The sequence below is a fragment of the Hylaeus volcanicus genome, chromosome 6 (assembly GCF_026283585.1).
Source record: "Hylaeus volcanicus isolate JK05 chromosome 6, UHH_iyHylVolc1.0_haploid, whole genome shotgun sequence".
Classification (NCBI taxonomy): domain Eukaryota; kingdom Metazoa; phylum Arthropoda; class Insecta; order Hymenoptera; family Colletidae; genus Hylaeus; species Hylaeus volcanicus.
In genome coordinates, this window is record NC_071981.1 from 21,272,325 (window position 1) to 21,293,044 (window position 20,720).

The 20,720-nt window shown below is 43.0% G+C and overlaps 1 protein-coding gene across 1 annotated transcript in view; it reads left to right on the forward strand.

Moving 5' to 3' along the window:
- Window positions 1–20,720, forward strand: part of LOC128878346 (whirlin-like) — a 104,713-nt gene that overhangs the window by 54,797 nt on the left and 29,196 nt on the right. The window contains exons 6-12 of the mRNA XM_054126474.1: window positions 4,543–4,866; window positions 6,072–6,304; window positions 6,902–7,205; window positions 7,458–7,517; window positions 12,378–12,532; window positions 17,554–17,635; window positions 17,823–17,933. Of these exons, the coding sequence (XP_053982449.1) occupies window positions 4,543–4,866; window positions 6,072–6,304; window positions 6,902–7,205; window positions 7,458–7,517; window positions 12,378–12,532; window positions 17,554–17,635; window positions 17,823–17,933 (1,269 nt within the window). The remainder of the gene's footprint in view (window positions 1–4,542; window positions 4,867–6,071; window positions 6,305–6,901; window positions 7,206–7,457; window positions 7,518–12,377; window positions 12,533–17,553; window positions 17,636–17,822; window positions 17,934–20,720) is intronic.

The window sequence follows — 20,720 nt, forward strand, 5'->3', positions numbered from 1 at the left end:
ACGCGCCGCAGCCGCTGCGCTTTAAATTAACGAAAAGGTTCGCAGCTACGGTTGACAAATGCCTTTCTTTAACAAGAAATTGGTATCGAAGATTGATCTCGACGTAGAGTTTTAATCTGTTGGAACGTTCTCGTTACGTCTGAAAAAGTGTCGATATTTTCAATCATTCATACAATCGTCGCGTATTTTCGTACAGGACTCGTCGGGAATATTTCAGAGTTTCTGTCTCGTATTGGGAAAAATTGCGAATCGATCGATCGGTTTCGGCACGCTGATGCAGATTCGACTGCGCAGAAGCGACGTCCAAAATTTGTGTATCGTTCCCGTGGAATTTTCGCCTATATTTTCGCATAATTTCGCGCCACGCTTCTTGTATTCATGTATTCACGCAAGCCTTCCGAACGGAAAGGGTTACCGGGAACGGTGTGCTCGGACGAACGGATAAAGTAACACTTTTCGATGCCAATGGCGCGGGTAACTCGATTCCATCGGAACCCGGTCTCAGGAGCTTCCAGGGATCCCGTGAAAGAGTCATTTCCATAGCTAAATTTTCTTTCTCTCGAACGAGAGCGAATTTATCCGAATATTATCTCCGTGGCGTTACTAGCTCGTCTTCGTTCCTTTCAAACACTTCGTGGTTCGATTCTCAAACGGTTTGGGGGGAGAGTACAGTTTGTAATCTTGTAATACATTGGTAACTCTCTGTTTATATTTAATAAAATACCACAGAAATTTTATAGAGAATTGATCAAAGAGTATAGAGTAAAAAAATCCCTCCTACTTCATGAGTTTGGTTTTAGGGGAGAATACAATTTGTAATTTTGTAGTGCACTGGTAACACTCTATTTACATTTAATAAAATACCACAGAAATTTTATAGAAAATTGACCAAGAAGTATAGCATCAAAAAATCTCTCCTAACCCATGAGTTTTATTTGGGGGGGAGAATACAGTTTATGATTTTGTAATGCAATGATAATTCTCTATATTCATTTAATAAAAAGCTACAGAAATTGTCTAGAGAATCTACCAAAGAGTAGAGACTCAGGAAATCCCTCATACTCCGCCAGTTTTCCCAACCAAAAAGATCTCCAATCCTCTCCCAAGCCACAGACTTCAAAAAACCGTGATTTCTGCCTGACCTTAAAGCACCCCTTTTTCTCTCAGAAGCGCCGCGCATCCATCCACTGCTGACCCAGAGCTTTACCCCGACGTGGATCTCGCCTGCGATCACGCGAGATCACGCCAGCCATCGTTCGAATTCCCGCGAAGTCAATTATTGGCAGCGTTCAGCCACGATTCTGGCTCCGTCGGCGAAATATCCGGGGGACCGATGGTCGCAGGCCGCGCGATCCCCAGAAGGACTTTTCCCACCGGCTCGGAATCGAATCGAAGTTGTCCTCGAGTGGCACGAAAGTACGTCCGCGAGGGAGCCCGCGTGTGACGTAGCGAGCGGAAATAGTCCTGGCCAGAATACGATAATGAGTTTCGGCCGACTTGGCTCGCGGCTTCACGCGCCCTTCGACCTCATGAATTATTTATTTAATTGGCCCCGGAAGATGGACGATGGACACGAAATTGCCGGGGATACGCGGCCTATAAACTTTCACGGTGGCTCCCGAACGGCCTCGCGGCGAGCGTAATTTACACGCTGCCGCGGGACGCGGAATAAAGGGTTCTCCAAAAGGGACTCGATGATATTTCTATTTTTTTAATAAATCCCAGATGGGTCCGGAATGTATCGAGTTTGTTCGAATGTGGATTTATAACTCTCTGCATTTAATAAAAAACCAGAGAAATTTTATTGAGAATTTACCAAAGAGTCGAGAAATCCCTCGTATTGCCTTCCTTCTTGTATCAAATTACTACTTTATTTAGCCTAACCTAAGTGCAGGTACCAAAACGTTCTCCAAAAGGAGCTTTACGGTTCTTCTATTCTCAACTCTTTACGGTACACGATAATAAAATAAAAATAAAATTCAAGCTGCACAGAGGAACAGTTTCGACAACTGTCTAACGTGTTTTGACGAATGAAAACTTTAAATAAAATAGTAAAGCTAAACAAAAGATGGGATAATTTTTAACCCACCTAAGTTCAAAGAGTCAAACATTCACCACACCAAAGGTTTCTCCTCGGATACGAACTCAACTGCTCCAGTAAATCCGACGAGCAAATACATTTACGACTGCTCCGAAGTCGAGCTTGATCCATGGAGGCGGGGCATGCTGATTTATGCAGCATTGGCCGAGAGAGAAAAAAATTCCTCGCGCTCCTGAAGGATTCATCGAGCGACGTCAGCACGTACTTCTCGCAGATATGACAAAATCGCGTCTTCCCGGCGCGTCGCGGGCCAGAAACATGGAATCCTAAGGACGTGATCCGGGCTGGGTCAAGGATAAGCAGGATGTGACGTCACGGACCGCCAGGAGATCGATATCCTAGCTACCGAGTGGCGTCACCGCAGAACGCACTGTCTGCTCCTTGTTGACCTTACACGTGCCAATTGTCTTTGGACGAGTGTTACGACGCTTCTTCTTCTTCTTCTTTGACACGGGAACGGGTGTTCCACCTCTAACTCCATCCTCTGATTTACATCTTGTTTGCGTCTACTTGGAAAAACACTGGTGGATCCAAACGCGTCGATCGCCAAACGATCGTTCTGATATCAATTTTGAATGGCATAAAAACAGCGCTAGTAGAGAGACAAAGAGGGAGACATAAGACAAATTGTATATACAAAAATATTGAAATATTAACCCTTTCAGACTCGAGTTATATTTTTTGTCTCGTAGTAATGTAATTCAATTTTAACTTTAACTAAAATTAGGTTGGAAAAATTCCCCAAAAAATCCTAATAGTATTGTTTTCGAGGAAAATTCGCGCTAAACAACAGCGTGGGTAATTTTTAAAATTTGTCTCCTCAATTGTGGACGCCAGGTCTGAAAGGGTCGATACTATAATTCTTATCCACTAAAACGTCTGACATTGTTATCATTTATTTTTTAACGTCGTTCAACGTCGTTTTAACGTCGTTTCGCGTGTGCCCACGGCATAGTTGTCAGGCGAGGTCTTCTTTGAAACGCAGCAAAGGATTATTCGACGAAGTGTGTAGCTTTCATGTTCGAGGAGTAGCATAGAAATCGTTTGGTCCTCGTTGACCTCACGCGCGCCGATTGTTCCCTGTTTCTCTTGCCAACGCTGGCTCGGAAGAAACCCTTCACGGACAATGATTTCTTTCGGTATGCCGAGGGACGATATGTACACAAGCGATCTATTCTGAGGTCGTCAACAAGGAATCCTTTCCTCCGTGATACGTATTCGTGGATTCCTTTGCATAACAGGAGCCGTTCCGAATCTCCCGCGACGCTCAGCGAACAACCTTTAGCCGCCCTTGCACCCTTGACACTTTTATGCATTTGGCTAGGAGTCCGATGTTGACCAGACACTTGACACTTCAAAAATTGATTGCACTCCACGCAGATACTTTTCATTCGACGTCGAATAAAATGTTGTAATCGAGACGTTCGCTGCACAAATCGATTAACTCCACCAGTCAGATAAAAATTGTAACATTACTGACGATTATTTTTTGGCTATTCTTTCTTATTAATTTTATACACCTAAAAGCTACATCTGTATTTATGCTTTCTGCGATATTTGAATCTATATTAAAAAGGGAATTTTGAAATAACAATGTACATTATTTCGTCGCGTTTCTCAACTTTTTATTTACGAGGTCGATCGATTTGTGCAACAAACGGCTCAAATGTTGGACTACCGTCGATTGAAACGGTACAATTCAATGTGCTAAATTCACGCGATTAGTTCCACATTTTTTAAAACGAAGCGAAAAGCACTTTTACTGATCGATTCATACTTTTCCATATTACATTTAGTGGCACATATGCGATGCTAGATGCGTGCTGTCGTCTACCTCCCAGTAGGAAAATAGAAGTCAAACTGTAGGATCTGTTCGTGCTGATAAACCCCAATCAGCTAATGCATCGGTTCGAGCGAAGCACGCAATTCAACCTGTCGATACCGTATGCGTACGTGAGATAAAAAGTCTACGTTGGTTATAGCCGTTGCTCGACGTCCAGTTCCTCGAGTAGTTTACGAGATTTCATATATCAAAATGAACGCCTACAAATGCATTGTGAGATAGCGGTTAAAACAAACAAGGTAAATCTATCGTTTATAAAAAGAAAATATATCTCCCATCGATACTAATTTCCACACGGGAAAGAATTACCAAGCCCATAGTCATCGATGCTGAATTCCTTTTGAAAAATAATTTTTGTCTAACAACTCGGTGATTCGTAAAAAGGAAAAATGAAAAAATAGTAATTCTGTGCACTGAATTGTTCCTCTCAAAAAAATTGGCGAAACGTCAATTTACAAAAAATGTTCTCCAACCCAACGAAGCTATCCCTACCTGATAGAAAGTATCGCAACACAAGATTGTTTCGTTACGTACGACCTGTATCTGTCTTTCTCGACTGTATACGGAACAGTTTTGACATCTCTGGTCCTGTTCATAGATGCTGAAGTCCTGCCGAACGCTCAGCATGACGGTACGGGGGCCAGCCTTGGATCCGCGCTGCAGAGTGGGTCATCCGGTGTGGAACACTTCCGGTCGTCAACAATCCTGCAGTTGGATGGACCGTCAAGGCCGTCCAGCCTCTCCGCCGCCTGTTTACCCACCTCGCGACTCGAGGTACTGTCCAAGGACGAGGAAGGTCGAGCTCTGCATCGAACCTGGCCAGTCGCTTGGTTTAATGATCAGGGGCGGCCTCGAATACGGCCTTGGGATTTACGTCACCGGGGTCGACAAGGACAGCGTGGCCGATCGAGCTGGACTCTTGGTAAGAATCGATGACCAAGTGGATTCGTACTTTTGCATCTATTCGCGAACTCGATTCTATACCGTCTAGTTAACTCTTTATAGGACAGAACTCCCTTGGGCATTCTTTATTCACTTTTTTCGTAAGAAAAAAAACGTACGAGCGTAGAAACTTAAAAATGGAAAATTCCTGATTCTTCCTTAGCGTTAATGAATACCAACGACCTGTGAAGGGTTAAGGGTAGTTTTATAGTCCCTGAGTGACTTCAATGAAAGTGGTGTCGAGGAATTGATATTTGGTTTTCGTGCATTCTTACTTGAATCGTTAGTAAAATGTATGTTTGTCGATTATAGATCGTCGATCTTGTAAACAGGAGCGATTCGTTGCTCGATCGATCTAATTTTGAGTTCATGAATAAGGAATGGTACCAATTGACTGGTTGCGTAATGTCAGGAAGAATTAATTAGTCTTCCGTGATGGAACGGGTGCAAGCACTTTGATGACAAAAGTGGATCGAAATGGCACTTCACTGGCTCGCTGCTAACGATCGCGAAGATTTAATGGCGTTTGAAAGGCAAGCACTTAGGGGCGCCCCCAGTTTTCGTTCGTGGACCAGGTCTGCCGTGATTGGACGAGAGGGGTTGACGATCGCTTTTTCAATACTCGAAACGCTTCGATCTCTCGTTACGATGTGTCACGATATCAAGTTCTTATGAAATGAATTGAACATAATGGAAAGACTGAAGAGAAATTGAAGAAATGTACAGGGGAAATGGATGGATAACGAGAGAGAAATGAAAGACAAACAAAGAATATATGAAGGAGAAATGAAAAGAAAACTCAGAGAGAAATTAAAGAGAAAGAAATATCAGTCATAGTTTTACACTTAAATTCTTCGTTGTGGATTGCAGAAGTTTATCCGTTTAGTATAAGTAGAAATATGGGATAATACACGAGGATTTGCACAAATTTCAAAATATACAAAATACGTGTTGGACTATTGAGAAGATAGGTAACACTTTATTAGGTTTGGTGTTTTCAAATGAATCTTTCATTATAAATACGTACGTGTGCAAAGTTTATTCATATATATATGTTTATAATGAAAACTTCATCCGAAATGGTCAAGCCTGAACTTGGACAAATTTCTTCGATAGACATAGAGGTTTATTTATAATTAACAAGGGAATAAATTAATACATTCCTTCCATTTGTTTTCTCTTCAGGTAGGCGATCAGATCATCGAGGTAAACGGTCAGAACTTCGAGGAAGCAACCCACGACGAGGCGGTGCAGATCCTGAAGACGAACAAGAGGATGACGCTTCTGATCCGCGACGTGGGAAAAGTGCCGCACTCGTGCACCACCAGCCAGCCTATCGTCATGCCAACGTCTAGGTACCCAGATCACGATCCCATGCTCCTGGAGAGCCCTGGAAACCATCGACCACCGAGTCCTTCGTAAGAAACATCTGTTCCCTTGAAATTGCATCGTTTTAATTACCATTACCGCCGTCGCGCAGAAATTACCGCGAATTACCGTTCCAGCGTGTAGTCACAATTAAAAGCTGCTGTTAAGGTCGCTTGTGCGAGCCGAATGCATAATGGCGACAAAGGGGGTAGCTCAGGCACCTAAATTATCGAGGCACCATTCGTTAAGTTTCGAGGAACTATGTATAAACGCGCGATTATTTATCGATAACGTAATATGGAAAGTTATCGAGGAATGTAACTTTGAAACAAATGCGTGAAATATACAATAAACCTGTATATATTAGGGGGACCAAAATGTAACGTCATTTCTTTCACATTAAATTCAAACAAATACATTCTTAATAAGTTTCTGCTTTTAATCATTTATGTAATCACCGTTGCTATCAACAGCTTTTTGTCATCCAGTGTGCAAATTTTCAATGCTAGATCGATAAAAATTAATGAGCTGATGAATGATAAACGAAACGAAACGAAACTATTTTCCGGTCCACCTAATATGTATAAATCCGTTGCTGTTTTGCTGTATTTGTATTTTGCGAACCTTTTTCTTTATTTTTCGTTCAGTATCGCCAGTGATTGGAGACACAGAGGCGGCGTGCACACAGTGTCTGCTGCGACGGCCGCCATGGTGGAGGAAAAGGCGAGGGTGGTCCTCGCGAGGAGCGAGAGGGCTGCGCTTTCTCAGCTCCTGGCCGATTACAGGACCCGTCGATTGACAATCGAGGAGCTGGTGGTCAGTTTGGGCGACTTGTTGAACACCCACGAGAAACTGACCCTGCTCACCGAGCTCAGGGAGCTCGTCGACAGCAAGGACAGGGCCGCCTTCGACGATCTCGTTTACAGCAGGCCTCGAGTAGCCATCGCAAGGGTACGGTTCACACAATAACGATATCAACCTCGGAGATATCGAGGACGAGCTATACGTAACAGGGACAACTTGAATTTGATCGGTGCTCGATTGATTATTAAATGAAGTACTATTGAAAACAAAAGAAAGATAAACGAATTCGAATCGCGTGAATCGGGATATCAGAGTGAAATGAACTTTTCGGATTAGGTGTCACGCGAAAAAGACGCGAGCGTGTTCGAAACGACTCAGTAATTTTTATTCGCGTTTCAGAGAAAAGGCGACCGCGCCCATTCGGATCTGATAGTGACACCCTCCCTCCACGATCTTCCGGTAAGTGAACAAACAGTCGTGCATCGTACACACACGTCCCACGAATGACGTTCACACGAATCTCACCTGTCACACGGTATTTTCTCTCTACTCATCTGCCCGTCTCTTGGGACGTGTTTAGAAACTCTGTCTCTGTCTTTCTCACTCTCTGTTCTGCGTTGTCCACTGTAACTGTTAGATACGTAACTGTTTCTCGTCTCTACCTTTCTGTCGTCGACTTGTCGCGAGCAACCTTCGATGAGATACCTGTCCCGAAGCGGAAGCTGTCACCAGGCAACACGAAGCTGTTGTTTCACCTCACGTTAGAGGGTGACGAATTTACGGTCCCAACGTCGAATTCTGTCCCTTAATTTTTTTTGTTAAGACCTCTGCGGTCCGTACAGATAATTACACGTATTATATTAAATATAATATAATATGTACGTGGAATACACTTGACATGCTGACGCAATGACTGTGACTCTGCATGGATAATGACGGCGACGAAGACGAAGATGACTACACGCGAGAACAACGATCGCGATGCTGACGATGGACAGTGACAACGACGGACGACAGCGACAACAGATATTAATGACGATGGACGAAGACCATAGACTACAATAACGAAGATATATCCGTACATCGTGCACGTATTCTCCATACCCACGCATATCCGGGCACGAAAGGTGCACTCGCACAAAACCTACCTACCTGCACGAGAGCAGGCCTCGTTTTCGATACTCCTTAGGCCTCCGGAAAGGTAAGTGACCGATCCTGATACGATCCTGATAACTAACCGTCAGCGCTTCCCTGGGACAGGATGTTCTCGCGGGTCTCTCGCGAGGAGAGGACGCGATCCGGTATGCTCGTGTCCCCACCCTCACTTGAATGTATCCAGTTAGATCGCAAAGGATTCCCGAAACGATAAGCGGCCGGAAACGAGTCGAGGCGCGCGCGTGTCGATCGGTTCGGGCAGGAAACGAGCGAACGGGAAAGAAAGAGACGTTTAGCAGACGGAGGAGAACGGAAAGCTCGTCGTCGGGGTTGGAGAGGTGCGAGGAGGCGACGGATATAACGTCGACGAGAAGAGCCCGTCCGCTGGGACGAAGACCGAAGAAATTCCTGGAGAACGTCCAACGGGAATCATCGAATTACCCAGACACGTCTCGCGTCTATTAAGGGGAAACGTCGATCCGAGAGACGAACTTTTATTTTTGCTTAATTGCTCTCGGCTATCGCGGTGACCCGTGAAGCATGACTCGGTGGATCCTCCCTGCAACCTCCGTCTTCTTCTTCTGTATTCTTTTCTGTTCGTAGGAGCATCTTCTCGGTCTTTCTTCTATCGCTTCTTCTAATACTACTAATACTTCTTGACTACTATCACTCTTTCTCTATTTCTCTCTATTTCTCTCTCTCTCTCTATTTCTCTCTCTCTCTCTCTCTCTCTCTCTCTCTCTCTCTCTCTCTCTCTTTCTCTCTGCTTACGATTTCGCTTAGTGGTAGTGCGCTTTCTGACTATCGTCGCATCGTCTTCGGGCTGCGTCGATGTCGCGGTTCAGACGGAGATGAGCAGAACATTACTCTAAAATTGTTGTACAAGTCGGATTGCAATTTTTATCGAAGTAAATAGAATATCGATCGTAATTTTGTACTTTGTTTGGTACTCGTGTCTGTTATAAGTACTACTCTGTATTTAATATGAGTTTCATTTTCTTTTGTAGACAGAAAATTGAATTACCGATTCTATACATTTCATTTATTTTGAATCTTCTTTAAATTATTAAAATAAGAGCAAATCTCTTCCTTTTCATTCTCGTCAAACATCGAACTGTATTTATTCTCAAAAGATCCAGTAAAATGAAAACAAACTATCGCGCGATTGAAAGTGACTTTAAAATTTCTTACTTCAAAAGTTTCACGTTATTCTGCCCGTCTCCATTTTTTTAATACCTTTCCAATCGACTTGTCTCGTGTAGTGCTTGAGACGTGACAGTGCACGAATATTTGAAGCCTGAAACAAAACAAAACCACTTCAGGGCAACTCGGCTTTTCAGCAGAACTAGGTTCCACTCCGAAGAATAATTGTGGAAATAAGAAGTGAAGGGCTTCGAATATTTCCTACCACTACGTCCCTGGATGCGATAGGTTAGAATGCTTACGATTGGGATGCGTAGTAATAGCCGCTATTAGAAGCGAACAGTTTGCCTCTGGTTTTCTTTTCACGCTAACTACATCGGGGGAGACGGTACAAATTGCGATCTTTTCGAACGAGTTCGCCTGAGCTTTGCTGGATTTCTGTTTCGTTCTATCCTACGTCGATCGAGTGTGGGATGAAATCATAAAAATTAGAATATTCTCTGAAAATTTCTTTATACGCTTGCAAAGTTCGATGATTATTCGCCAGAATTTAACACAAATTATGGATCCACTAACATCCCCGTAATTTATTAATAGCTAAACGAGCAACAGAACAATCTCAATAATTTTCTGTCACCTTTTCCATTTTAGTTACATCGCGAGGAAAACGATCTCGTTTTCGTAATTATATAAAATTCCTCGATTTCCTACGATCTACATTAACTTCCATCGCTTGAAAAATCGATCGCACTTACAGGAATTTCAACGTTTAACGGTCGTAAAAAGTCCATCGTGAATCGACAAGAACGAGTTCGATCGCGCACTCGATCGCAGGACGCTGTAGTTCGCCGAAGATCACGGTTCAGGGGGCGAAAAAGTTTTTCGCGAAAGCTTACTAAGCTTCTGTCGCACGGTGTTTCGCACGCGGGATCGGCAAGTGAAAAAAAAAAAAAATGAAAAAGATCCATGAAGATCCTGCCGGCCTTATCCAAAGCTCGGGCAAGCTCGCTGACGGCCGGTTTCGTAGCCAACGAGTTTAAACGAGCGCCAACGTTAATCTCGAACGACTCTTCGACAAAGTGGTCCCCGTTGAAACGTAACTTTCGCCCCGAAACCACCCCCCGTTTGGGTTTCGTTCGCTTTGTTCTTTGACTTTCCTGTTTTAGTGTCAGCTTCACAGTGATGTCCCTTTACCTCGGTACCTCAAACTTTGCGCTCCGCTTACCAGGACGGTACGAATCATGAAAGCGACTCGGGACACCGAGAAAACGGTTGGCCCTTTAAAGGGACGAGCCGATGAATCTTTTGAAATTTTGTTGCACGAGGTGACTTAAATTCTGAGGGAAGAATTCAATGATGAAATTAAATCGAAGGTATTCTTGTCTCTTATATTTAGAAAAGAATATTATTATTATTATTATTATTATTAAGGAACACACACGTCTCTATAATCGCCAGTTTAAGTACATATAAAAGTTCAGCAATAATGAAAATATTTCTTTTTCGAATTAAATATAGTTTCCACAATTTTTAGCTTAATATAGAATATAATCGCGTATACTTAATCAGATACTTAAACAAAATAATGACAAGTATATTATGTTGGTCCAAATAATATAGCTTAATGAATATTCCCAGATCACTAGAATTATTAATATTTTGCATCAAAGTTAAAGCTTTAGAAGTATCTCTAAAATGTTCTTAATTGGACAAATTGTTTACGATTGAATTATACTGTAATATGTAAATTAAGACAACGTGGACCCGCGTCGAACACCTTGGTCCGGCAAAGGTTAATCGACTCGAGGACGAGGGTTCGTTTTCGTTGAGATCTGTGGACAAATCGATCGGGTGACCGTTGATTAACGACGACCGAGTTGCCAACGCTTTCATGGTTCACGGTCCTGCGACCTGGCCGCGGGTTTCGTGATCTTCGAACGGAAGAGAGCCGACGGAAATCGTCGTAAATCATGCGTTGTCTGCGCACTGTGACAAACGTCACGGGCGCGACCATGCACGCGACGATGATCGATGATAGATCGCCCCTGAATTGGCATATTGACCCGGTGCTTTTGTGGCTAATTAATCTGCGACTTCGATGACTGGAGGCACGACAAATTGGCGCGATTAATCGATGCGTCATTATTTTCCGCGAACAATTCGAGAAAAATAACGGCTCGAAACATTTATGAAAAGCTGTACCAGAGTTTTATTCGAATTTTATATATTTTTAGTTATTATTTTATATATCTGTAATGTATTTTCAAAGTTAGCTTGTCGGAGTTTCTAAACTTCTTGATTACTTTCCATCGTCCTACTCCAGTGATCGAGTTCCAAACGCTGGTTTTTTGAAAGTTTTGTTCACGGTTTGGTCTTGGAAAATGACTGTATCAAATCATGCTATCTCTCGTACCTTTCTCATGATGTTACTTACATTCGCAATGTCATCCCTTAAATACAGTTAAGATGGACACTTCAAATTTGAAACCAAAGTGGGACGAGAGTATCTGTTTGATTCTGTTTATTAAACGAGCCAAGGAGTTCCAAGAGAAATACTGAACGTACCAATCGATATAATTCCTCGGTATAACACGTGCTTTCTTTTCTTTAACACGCCAAGCAGGGTTTATTTAAATTGCACACATGTGCTCGATCACAGTTTTCAGTTCTTTGCTTCGATTTTCATATGACACTTCTATTTAAATATGGAAATTCCGAGACGTTAAATTTAATCAATTTAATTTATTTGTCGAAGACGAACCCAAGTTAGAATCGTATAATAAACAGAACGAAATAAATGCGTGATAAATGGTTCTCCACTTTGGTTTTAATTTTGAATCGAACTCGCAACCCCCACGAGCGATCGTCCACGGAATCGGACACTTTGAGGTCGTTGAAATCGAGGGATCGATTAGAGGGAAAGTAAGAACGAAAGAGGAAGTGCTCGTTGGCCGTCGAAACCGGATGCAAAGTAGCAATGGAACGGCAAACGGCATGACGGGATCTGGTGATTTCTCGCAGAGGGGTGTACCCGGTGGTTGTTGCCGTCCGGGACGACTGGTGGACGTCGAGGGAGATCCCCTAGGAGTGACGGGACCTCTCCTGCCGCGGGATAACCAGGAATATAGATCGCCGAGCGAGGACAGCGGTCTCGGGGCCGACATGCCCAGGACCAGGTCGAGAAGATATCAATCGAAAGAGAACACCTTTTGTCGTTTCTCTTCAGCGACCCTTCGAGCTTCTCTTGAATCTCTCGTGACCTTGCGAAAATCAAAATCGAATCTTTTCGTCGCGATTGCCGAGCAAAAATCCCGCTGCAAAGTCAGGTTTATTTAATTCGTTCCAGAGAGTCGAGCGTTCAGGTTTGCCTCCAAGAACGAGCAAGTTTGCGGACGGCGCTCGATAAGTAATTCAATTTCGTCGAGTGTTTCCGAAGACGTAAACAACGATTTGCCTCGAATCGAACCGATTTCTCGATTTTCAGATGTTCGACTATTTTCAAACGACTCCTCGACCTTTCAATTTTTATACCGAGAGGGTATAAATTAAATGGTCGTAATGTCCATTAATTAAATAAATTAGCCGTTCTGGGTTCAAACTATACGATATTCTATAATATTCATACTTGCAAAACGAGCTTCTATGACTCCAAAAATCAATCAACGCTGAACGTAGACTGTCTAAATAAATCCATAACCCTCGGACTATATTGAAATGAAAATCCTACCTCGATCTTTCAAAACACTCGATAGAACATCGACCATCCCCTATCGAAACATCTCCGAACATTCCCTTCGTTTCCCCAACAAAGATCACCTCGCTCCGGTATTCTTTCGATATACTTCCTCTACGATTCGTAGCCGGATTCCTCGACTTCCGGAGGGCAGGGACGGAGAAGCCGATGTTCATCCTTAATTGATCAGCGAGTTCGACTGCTAGGGGGAGAAAAAAAAGGTGTACCGCGCGATTCCAAGCTCGCCGGGTTAACTGGTAATGGCGTTTCCGTGTCGGATATAAGAGGTACATCGATATTTCATTTCCTAGAAGGCCTGATCTGACTTTAGTATCTATCCCACCACGCAGCCCCTTCGACACCCCTCGCGACCGGCGGCAAGAAGGTACACGAGCGTGCAGAGAGTGCGGGGGAGGTAAATACCAGCACGTACGTGTGAAAACACCGCGTCCTTGTGTCCACGCGTGGGCGGAGGTGGTCGATTCGCGTGGGTGCGCGCAGGGTGTATCGCTGGTCAGTTTTATGGATCAGCCGATTAATTTAGGACGGGGAAGGAATTTCTTTTTTTTTTTTTATTTTTTGAAGACGTTCAGAGGCCCCTGGGATCGAATTAAATCGGATCAGAAGGTGCCTGGATTTTCCCACTTTCGATATGTTCTTGGACAGCGACGTTATGTTTGATTTCCGGTTATATTGATAATCGTTTATTTTCTAATTTACCCCCCGAAAATAGGTCTACGTCGAGAACGAAGGGTTGTTTATATTTCACTCGTTATTGGAACCTAATTGGGTTAACGAAAATATATCGAACCCATTCCCATTCTGATTTACCAAAAAATTGACGTACACGTCGAGACACGAAAAGTTGTTTTGAATTTCCATCTCGACGAGTATTTCGCCCGTCGTTCACGGTTAGCTCCCGGACCGCATATCGAGATATCATCGAACAGGAACGTCCGCGAGTACACGAAGACTGATAGACAGGCTCCGGACACTCGGCGAGTATACGTGTCGCTCCGCGGAATTGGGCGCAAGCAAATTCCGCTCGAATCGATATCCCGACGGCGCGCGAGGAAAATATAGACAGTTCGTGCCTCCGCGAATCGAAAACACAGGAAAATGGAATTTGCATATTTCGACTGGAGCGATATCGGTTTTCAAACGGTATCGGATTACCAGCCGGGGGATTAGACCCCCGATAAATGTTAACCCTTTTATTGATCGTTCAACAGGATATTCAGATTCTCATATCTGGACGGTTATTGTTCGGATCGATTGATTTCCCCCTTTCCCTACGGTTTTTCGTAAACCTGGGTCGCGGTCGGCTGCAAATTAATCTTTCCCCGAGGATAATATATCATCCCTTAACAAGGGTGGCGCGACAGAAAATTTCCACTGTACACAAATAAATGTGCATAATCGTGTGCATAATTTGCATCGTGTTTCCTTATTAATGTTCTCGGTTATTTTCGGTGTTCGTCAACTGTAGGATATTATTCTTTCGTCGTTTATCCGAATTCGATTACCTTCGCTTTATTTTGAGAAGCTTTCGTACGACTATCCCCAAATTTTGCAGTTTAAATCAAAACTCGTACGACGTCTAATGAAACGAAATCGGCGAACATTGCGTCACGCGCGGCGATAAATTTCTAACAAACAGCTATTATTGGAGCCATCTATCGTATTTTACGTTCTGGTTGAATACGGTCGGTGCGATTATTAGTATTAATAACGCTCGGTTATTATTAAAGTAGCATGTGATAGGTGATATCAATCGCTTCAATTATTTTACAGTATCTCTATTATTTCATTTGTTTCGTGAATTCCAATATTTGAGGGATTTATTTTTAATTCTTATTTAAAAGGTCTCGGTTCGAGATTGGAAAACTGTTTCACTGATCACAGGAAAATTCTTCATTAATTTTCCCTTTATTTTAATTTTCTTTCGGTGTTAAATGTTATCCTCGTAAATCGTTTCTTTGATATCGACAGAATTCTGTGATTTAATTATCTCACTTTTCCTGCAATTATTTTTTCAAAACGCTGTCCTGCGCCTTCCAGACGTCATTTTCAAATTTTATAACTAACATATCGATCCAATTTCTTTTTTATTTTCTCTTCCTACTGTTTTCCACCAGCGACACGTCTGCAAACCGTCGCGACAGTGGCGTTACTTTCGTTCGATACTATTTCGATGATGTTTGAAGGGTGGCAGAGGTGACAGACAAGTCGTGCAACGTCGTGACAGGTTCCCAGAGCGGATTTCCCAAAATTCTCCCACTGCAGTCCAATAACGGAGCTCATGCGGCAAAATGCACGCCTATAGGATGCGCCAGCAGCCCTTGAAAATTTCCTTCTACGAAGTTCCGACGCTGGGTCGTATCCCAGGTAACAGAATGAAACAAATGAGTCCCGAGTGAGCGAGTTAACAGTACCACGGTAATCGTTTCGCGAACGAAACGTACCCTGAAAAGGGTCTCTGTGCGCGTTTGTCGCGGGGACGACAATTAGATCTTCGCCTAATCTTCCGCCCTTTGTTCACAAAGCGAGCCGGTGTCGATCCAATCAAGCGAAATTTTGTACTGCGAGACCTTTACATCGAAACGATTAAAGTTAAATTAAATAAAAATACGTTAAATGCAAAATTAAATATTTAGTGGTTCGGTGTACGTAAAATTGATTGGTTTATAAAAAAAACTATTTTTATTCTTTTCCGTGAATGTATCGATTGAAAATCTTTGCTATAAAATTTCTAAACCATTCGGAATTTAAGAAGCGACCAAAGGTCAGGATAATAATTAATCTCTGTAGGAAAATAAAAATAAAAATATATTAAACATATCGCGTACGTTGATCTTCTTCGAAGGTTAAGAGGAGTCGATCGAGACCTCGAATGTCCAACGGAAATATTGCTCGAGTTCTCGAGTTTTCGATTGATCGATGGCACACGCGCGACTCTTAAACTCCTACGAAGGGCAAACGGAAATAGATTCGGGCCGCGTGCGCGACTTATGAGCATCCCGTCGCGGTATACGTTCGTCCATGGCTGGCATACGTGGTGCTCATTAAATAATCGATGCCAAACATATAAATAACCCCCTCAGTCGTCGTTTGTTGCTACTCTGGCTCGTATGTGTTCCATACGGCTCTCCGACTTCACCGGGTAAGCCCAGAAAGTAATCGCGTTTCGTTGTATCGATCTATGGATCTTCCACGAGTCGTTCGCGTAGAAGTCGCTGTCGCAAAGGGGAAAGAAAGGTCACTTCCTGAAAAAGAAACTACTTTCCTTGGGCATGAGAACCCCGATACGATCATTCAGAGATTAAATTTTAATTGGATATCGTGCGAATATAATTGTGAATTTTTAGGAGCGCTTCACGCGAACAGTTGTATTTAAGGAAAAAAAAAACAGATTGTTATTAATATTTAAACGAATACTAGCGTTGTATACATTATGAACGTTCGATCAATTCGGAAAAATTCATTATTTTATTTCGCTCCACTTATTTCACCTAGTGGAACCAGTTTATTTCGATGAGCTGATCAATAATCCCCTGAAATATTTAGTCAACGACTTTTCGCGCTCACCGGTGGCAAACCTGATCGACGCTAAGCTTAAAGGGATGATTTCGCGTAAGAAACTACAGTGAAAATCTCGTGGAATAAGGAAGCTAGTTATTTATCGATTTCGCTCAAGCAAGATCCTTCGTTTAGCGAATTCAACGTTTCGACATCCTGTTTTAAGTCATTTTCAAGGTTAAGTACAATTACGAATCGGTAGCTAGTAGTCTATTAGGCTCCTATATACTATGAGGGCAATTAACACCTAAACATCTAAGAAATTAGATAGTCTATTTATATAAACACTACCGCACAAAATAATTGAGTGCAAATTACGAAAGAAACTTTTGGGACAATCTCAACCCTTTCAGACCTGGCGTTCACAATCGAGTCGAATGTCCTTATTGCGAATATCGAATGTCCTTATTAGTGCGCACGGAGAAAGAACAGATTTGCCTCGAACTATTTACGATTTACTACACTATCAGGATTTCTTTTTTATTTCTTCGCACTAATTTTAGTCCTAGTAAACTTTAAAAATTAAATTACATTAGTACGAGAGGAAAAAATAATTCAGATCCGAAAGGATCAAACCAAGGATTAAACCACCTTACCTAATCGCAATTATCCATACCGAATAAAATTCCTGCTCTATCCTCGAGTAAATTCCAAGCCGGAAGTCGAAACGTCGAATAAAGGGTCTCGCCTGCGCGAGACTGATGAAACGATCGAAACGATTCGGCTGTCGAAGTACAGCCGAGGTGGTAGACGTGCGTAGATCCGGCACGATTTCCTGCAAGGCACTTGGGATGCACGGCATCGTTAGATCTAGAGGATTCGTCGCGAGACACGACGGTCTCGGCAGGCCGGGTGGTTCTCAAATCTAAATTTTGGCAATTCCAGAGCGGGCTGCAGGAGGGCACAGCAGCATCAGGTGACGACCTCCGACCTCGCCCTCTCCAACGACGACGAGTGCGACAACCAGGTACAGAAAATCGTTCGAGACACCTCTTTCGCGCCGACCCGGGTGCCTCGAAGCCCTCGGACGAAATCCTTCGGCTCTTAGGCGAAGCATTGTGTCACTAGCCAGAGAGAGAGAGAGAGAGTTCCCGTCGATTCCTTCGGTGACACGTGAACGCGGTAAAAGGGATCTTTATCGATTTCTTTTCCAGGACTACGAGGACGACCTGGAGAACGGCCGAGGCCGCAGACACAGCTCTCCCGGCGGCTCGCGCGGCAACCCTAGGGACTACGGCCATCACCATCTTCATCCTGACAATCTGGTGAGTCGATCTACCTGTATCCCTTTGGGACATCCCCTGTTTCTTTGGGAAAAGAAGTCTCGTATCGACCCAGACGGAATTGACCATTTCGGGAATTCTCGTGCTCGGCATCTCGACCGAACCGTTCGGTTGAGGCTACGATAAGGAAAGCGATTGGCTGTTTTAACTCTTTACACTCGAGAGGTGCCACTACTAGGTTCGACGCAGCAAATCAATCAGCGATAACGTTCGTTCGGATTTCATTTCTTTGGAACTCGAAGTGTGAAAAAAATGATTGTCGATGAGGCAAAGGTGACCTGATTCTCGAATCTCGAATTAGTTAAGCTAACCGTTCGTGGAAATGTGTCGACATTCGGTATATTTTATTTATTTGGAAATGTTAAGCCTACGATTTAATTTAGGCAAACGTGGTCAATAGAGATAGAGGGAATAGTTATGTGTCGAATGGAAAAGTTTAAGCGCAGCGTTAGAAAAATTTTCCGGACTTTCCACCGTGCAAAATTGAATTCATAACTTCAAACGGCGAGTAATTAAATTTGTCGAAGCTCGAACCGAGTACAATTAAATTTCTGGAACTTGAAAGTCTGTAGACGGCACGGGATTTTCATTTGATTATAGTGTCCACTCGGATTGTAACGTGAAACGTGCTACGGGGGAGAGTGCTGTTTAATTAACGGGGAAAAATACTAACAAACAAAGTAAGAAGCAGAAACGTATAAAATAGATTGATGCAGGATAATAAAACAAAAAATACAGATAGAAATAGGGAAACAAGACAGTATTAAATTACTAATCGACACAAATTAACAAATATCGCAACAGTCTCGACGAGTTGAACAGTTCAGCGTGAGTTTTCCTCTTTCCTTTCGAACCAGGAACTACGATAAACAATTCACCCGGTTCGTACAAATAAAATATCAAAATCTGTTCTCGATCTTTAGGGTAAACATTGTGTGAAAGAAAAAGTCAAGGCTTGGCATTGGTTTTCTTGGAATTAATTCCCAATGATGACTTTCCTTTGGAGCAATTTGACTGGCTAATCCTCGTATCGAAAGAAGGGAAAGGCAATGCACGTGCGTTACGCGTATGGGAGCAGAACAAATGTATAATTGAGATAATACAGAAGTTTCTCTGGGACTATTCATATTTCATGACCGGAGCAATTAACAAAAATAATAACGAAACTCGTGGAAATGTTACACGTTAATAAGGCAGCTGATCGCTAATTTTACTGCTACTACGATTTAAGAAGTGCAGATCTCTCGATTTTTAAACGATACAAATTACGTAAAAAATCTTCGTGAAGAGAAAGGATTATCTATAATATAATTAATACAATAATATAGATTAAAATTGTTTTCAAATCCCTAATTAAAACGTTTATCCTCGCCAGAACAAAACACAATGGTCGCAGGTATTTCTAATTCCTCTTTCATCCTCGTCGAACATCCTTCGTATCTCTGTTGTCACCGTTCCACTATCGTTGCCAGCTCACGCAGCTTCTGTGCCTCTAATTCGCATTATCGATTCCTTTTGTTAGGATAGTTTTCCGTTCCGCAGAAGATAATGGGATTGGTCGGACCCAATGAACCGTGGCATTTAAATGAACACGATACCGTTAACTCGATCGTTGTCCCGCAAGAATCGACCAATTACGGAACAGTTACGTGTAACGAGCCACCCTAATTAGTCACCAGGTCGCGATTGCTTTGGAATACAAGACGCGGCGCCTTGATTAGAAGCTCTAAGTTCCGCGCGCGTCGATATCATCGCCTTGCGACGCTTTCGATTCTCCGATCGCCCGAGACTAGTCCCTCGAATATAATTTCACTCGATCCTCACGGTGTATGCAATAATTTCTTATAAATTTTAGAATAAAATTCTCCAGTAATCCGGTAAAGAGAGTTACCGCAAAATAATACCTCGTATTATTTTCTTAATTCTCAATTATCGATAAACGCGGCAGCCGATAACACGTATCGTCTCTTAATTACAAAATATCGAACGTTCCGGGAATAACGTCCTTGCTCGACTTTATTACTGGGCTAAACAATTACTGCTGTAATCAATGGATTTATTTCTCCTCGCTTGCTGCGTTACTTTATTGTGTTTGGAGATGATCTTGTACTCTGGATCTTCGTTTAAAATTTTTATTATTATTATTATTATTACAAAATCGTCGCGATCCTCCTTTGGTCGCAGAAGCGAAACAATTTCGAAAAAGGACTTTATTCTATATTAAACGTTTCGATTGTTGGTTTGGATCCCTTGGTTAATTTATTTGTTGCTTGTTAATTTATTTGTTATTCGTAAACGCGAGAATATCATCGGTAACCTCGAAAAAATCATTCGAGTACGGTCACGTCTCGAGCGTACGTCCCGATATCTCGCGAGAACTCGTTCCTGTAAGGACGATGATCCAGAGCGATCGGTGTATCTTCTCACGGGTCCATTCCGAAACGAGCTCGATTTACGGACGTTGATCACGCCATGTCGATCCGCGCTCGCCGTCCCGCGTATATCACTCGTACAAGCGCGCGCGTCTCTCGGTGATCCAGAACCAGCAGAAGGAAGGTGTTCTTCGGGCCTGAATTAATTATCGACGCGCGATCGATCATGGTGCAGCGGATAACGGACGGACCGTTCGTGCCGCGGAACGTCTCTATTTCCACGGTGGTTAGCGTCGATGGACTTTTGCTGGCCTTGAGGGGGGGAGATCGTCGACCGAGCGCGAGAGTTCTTGATATCCTTGGAGAAGAGGCTGAGATTGAGGAAAGGCCACCCTCG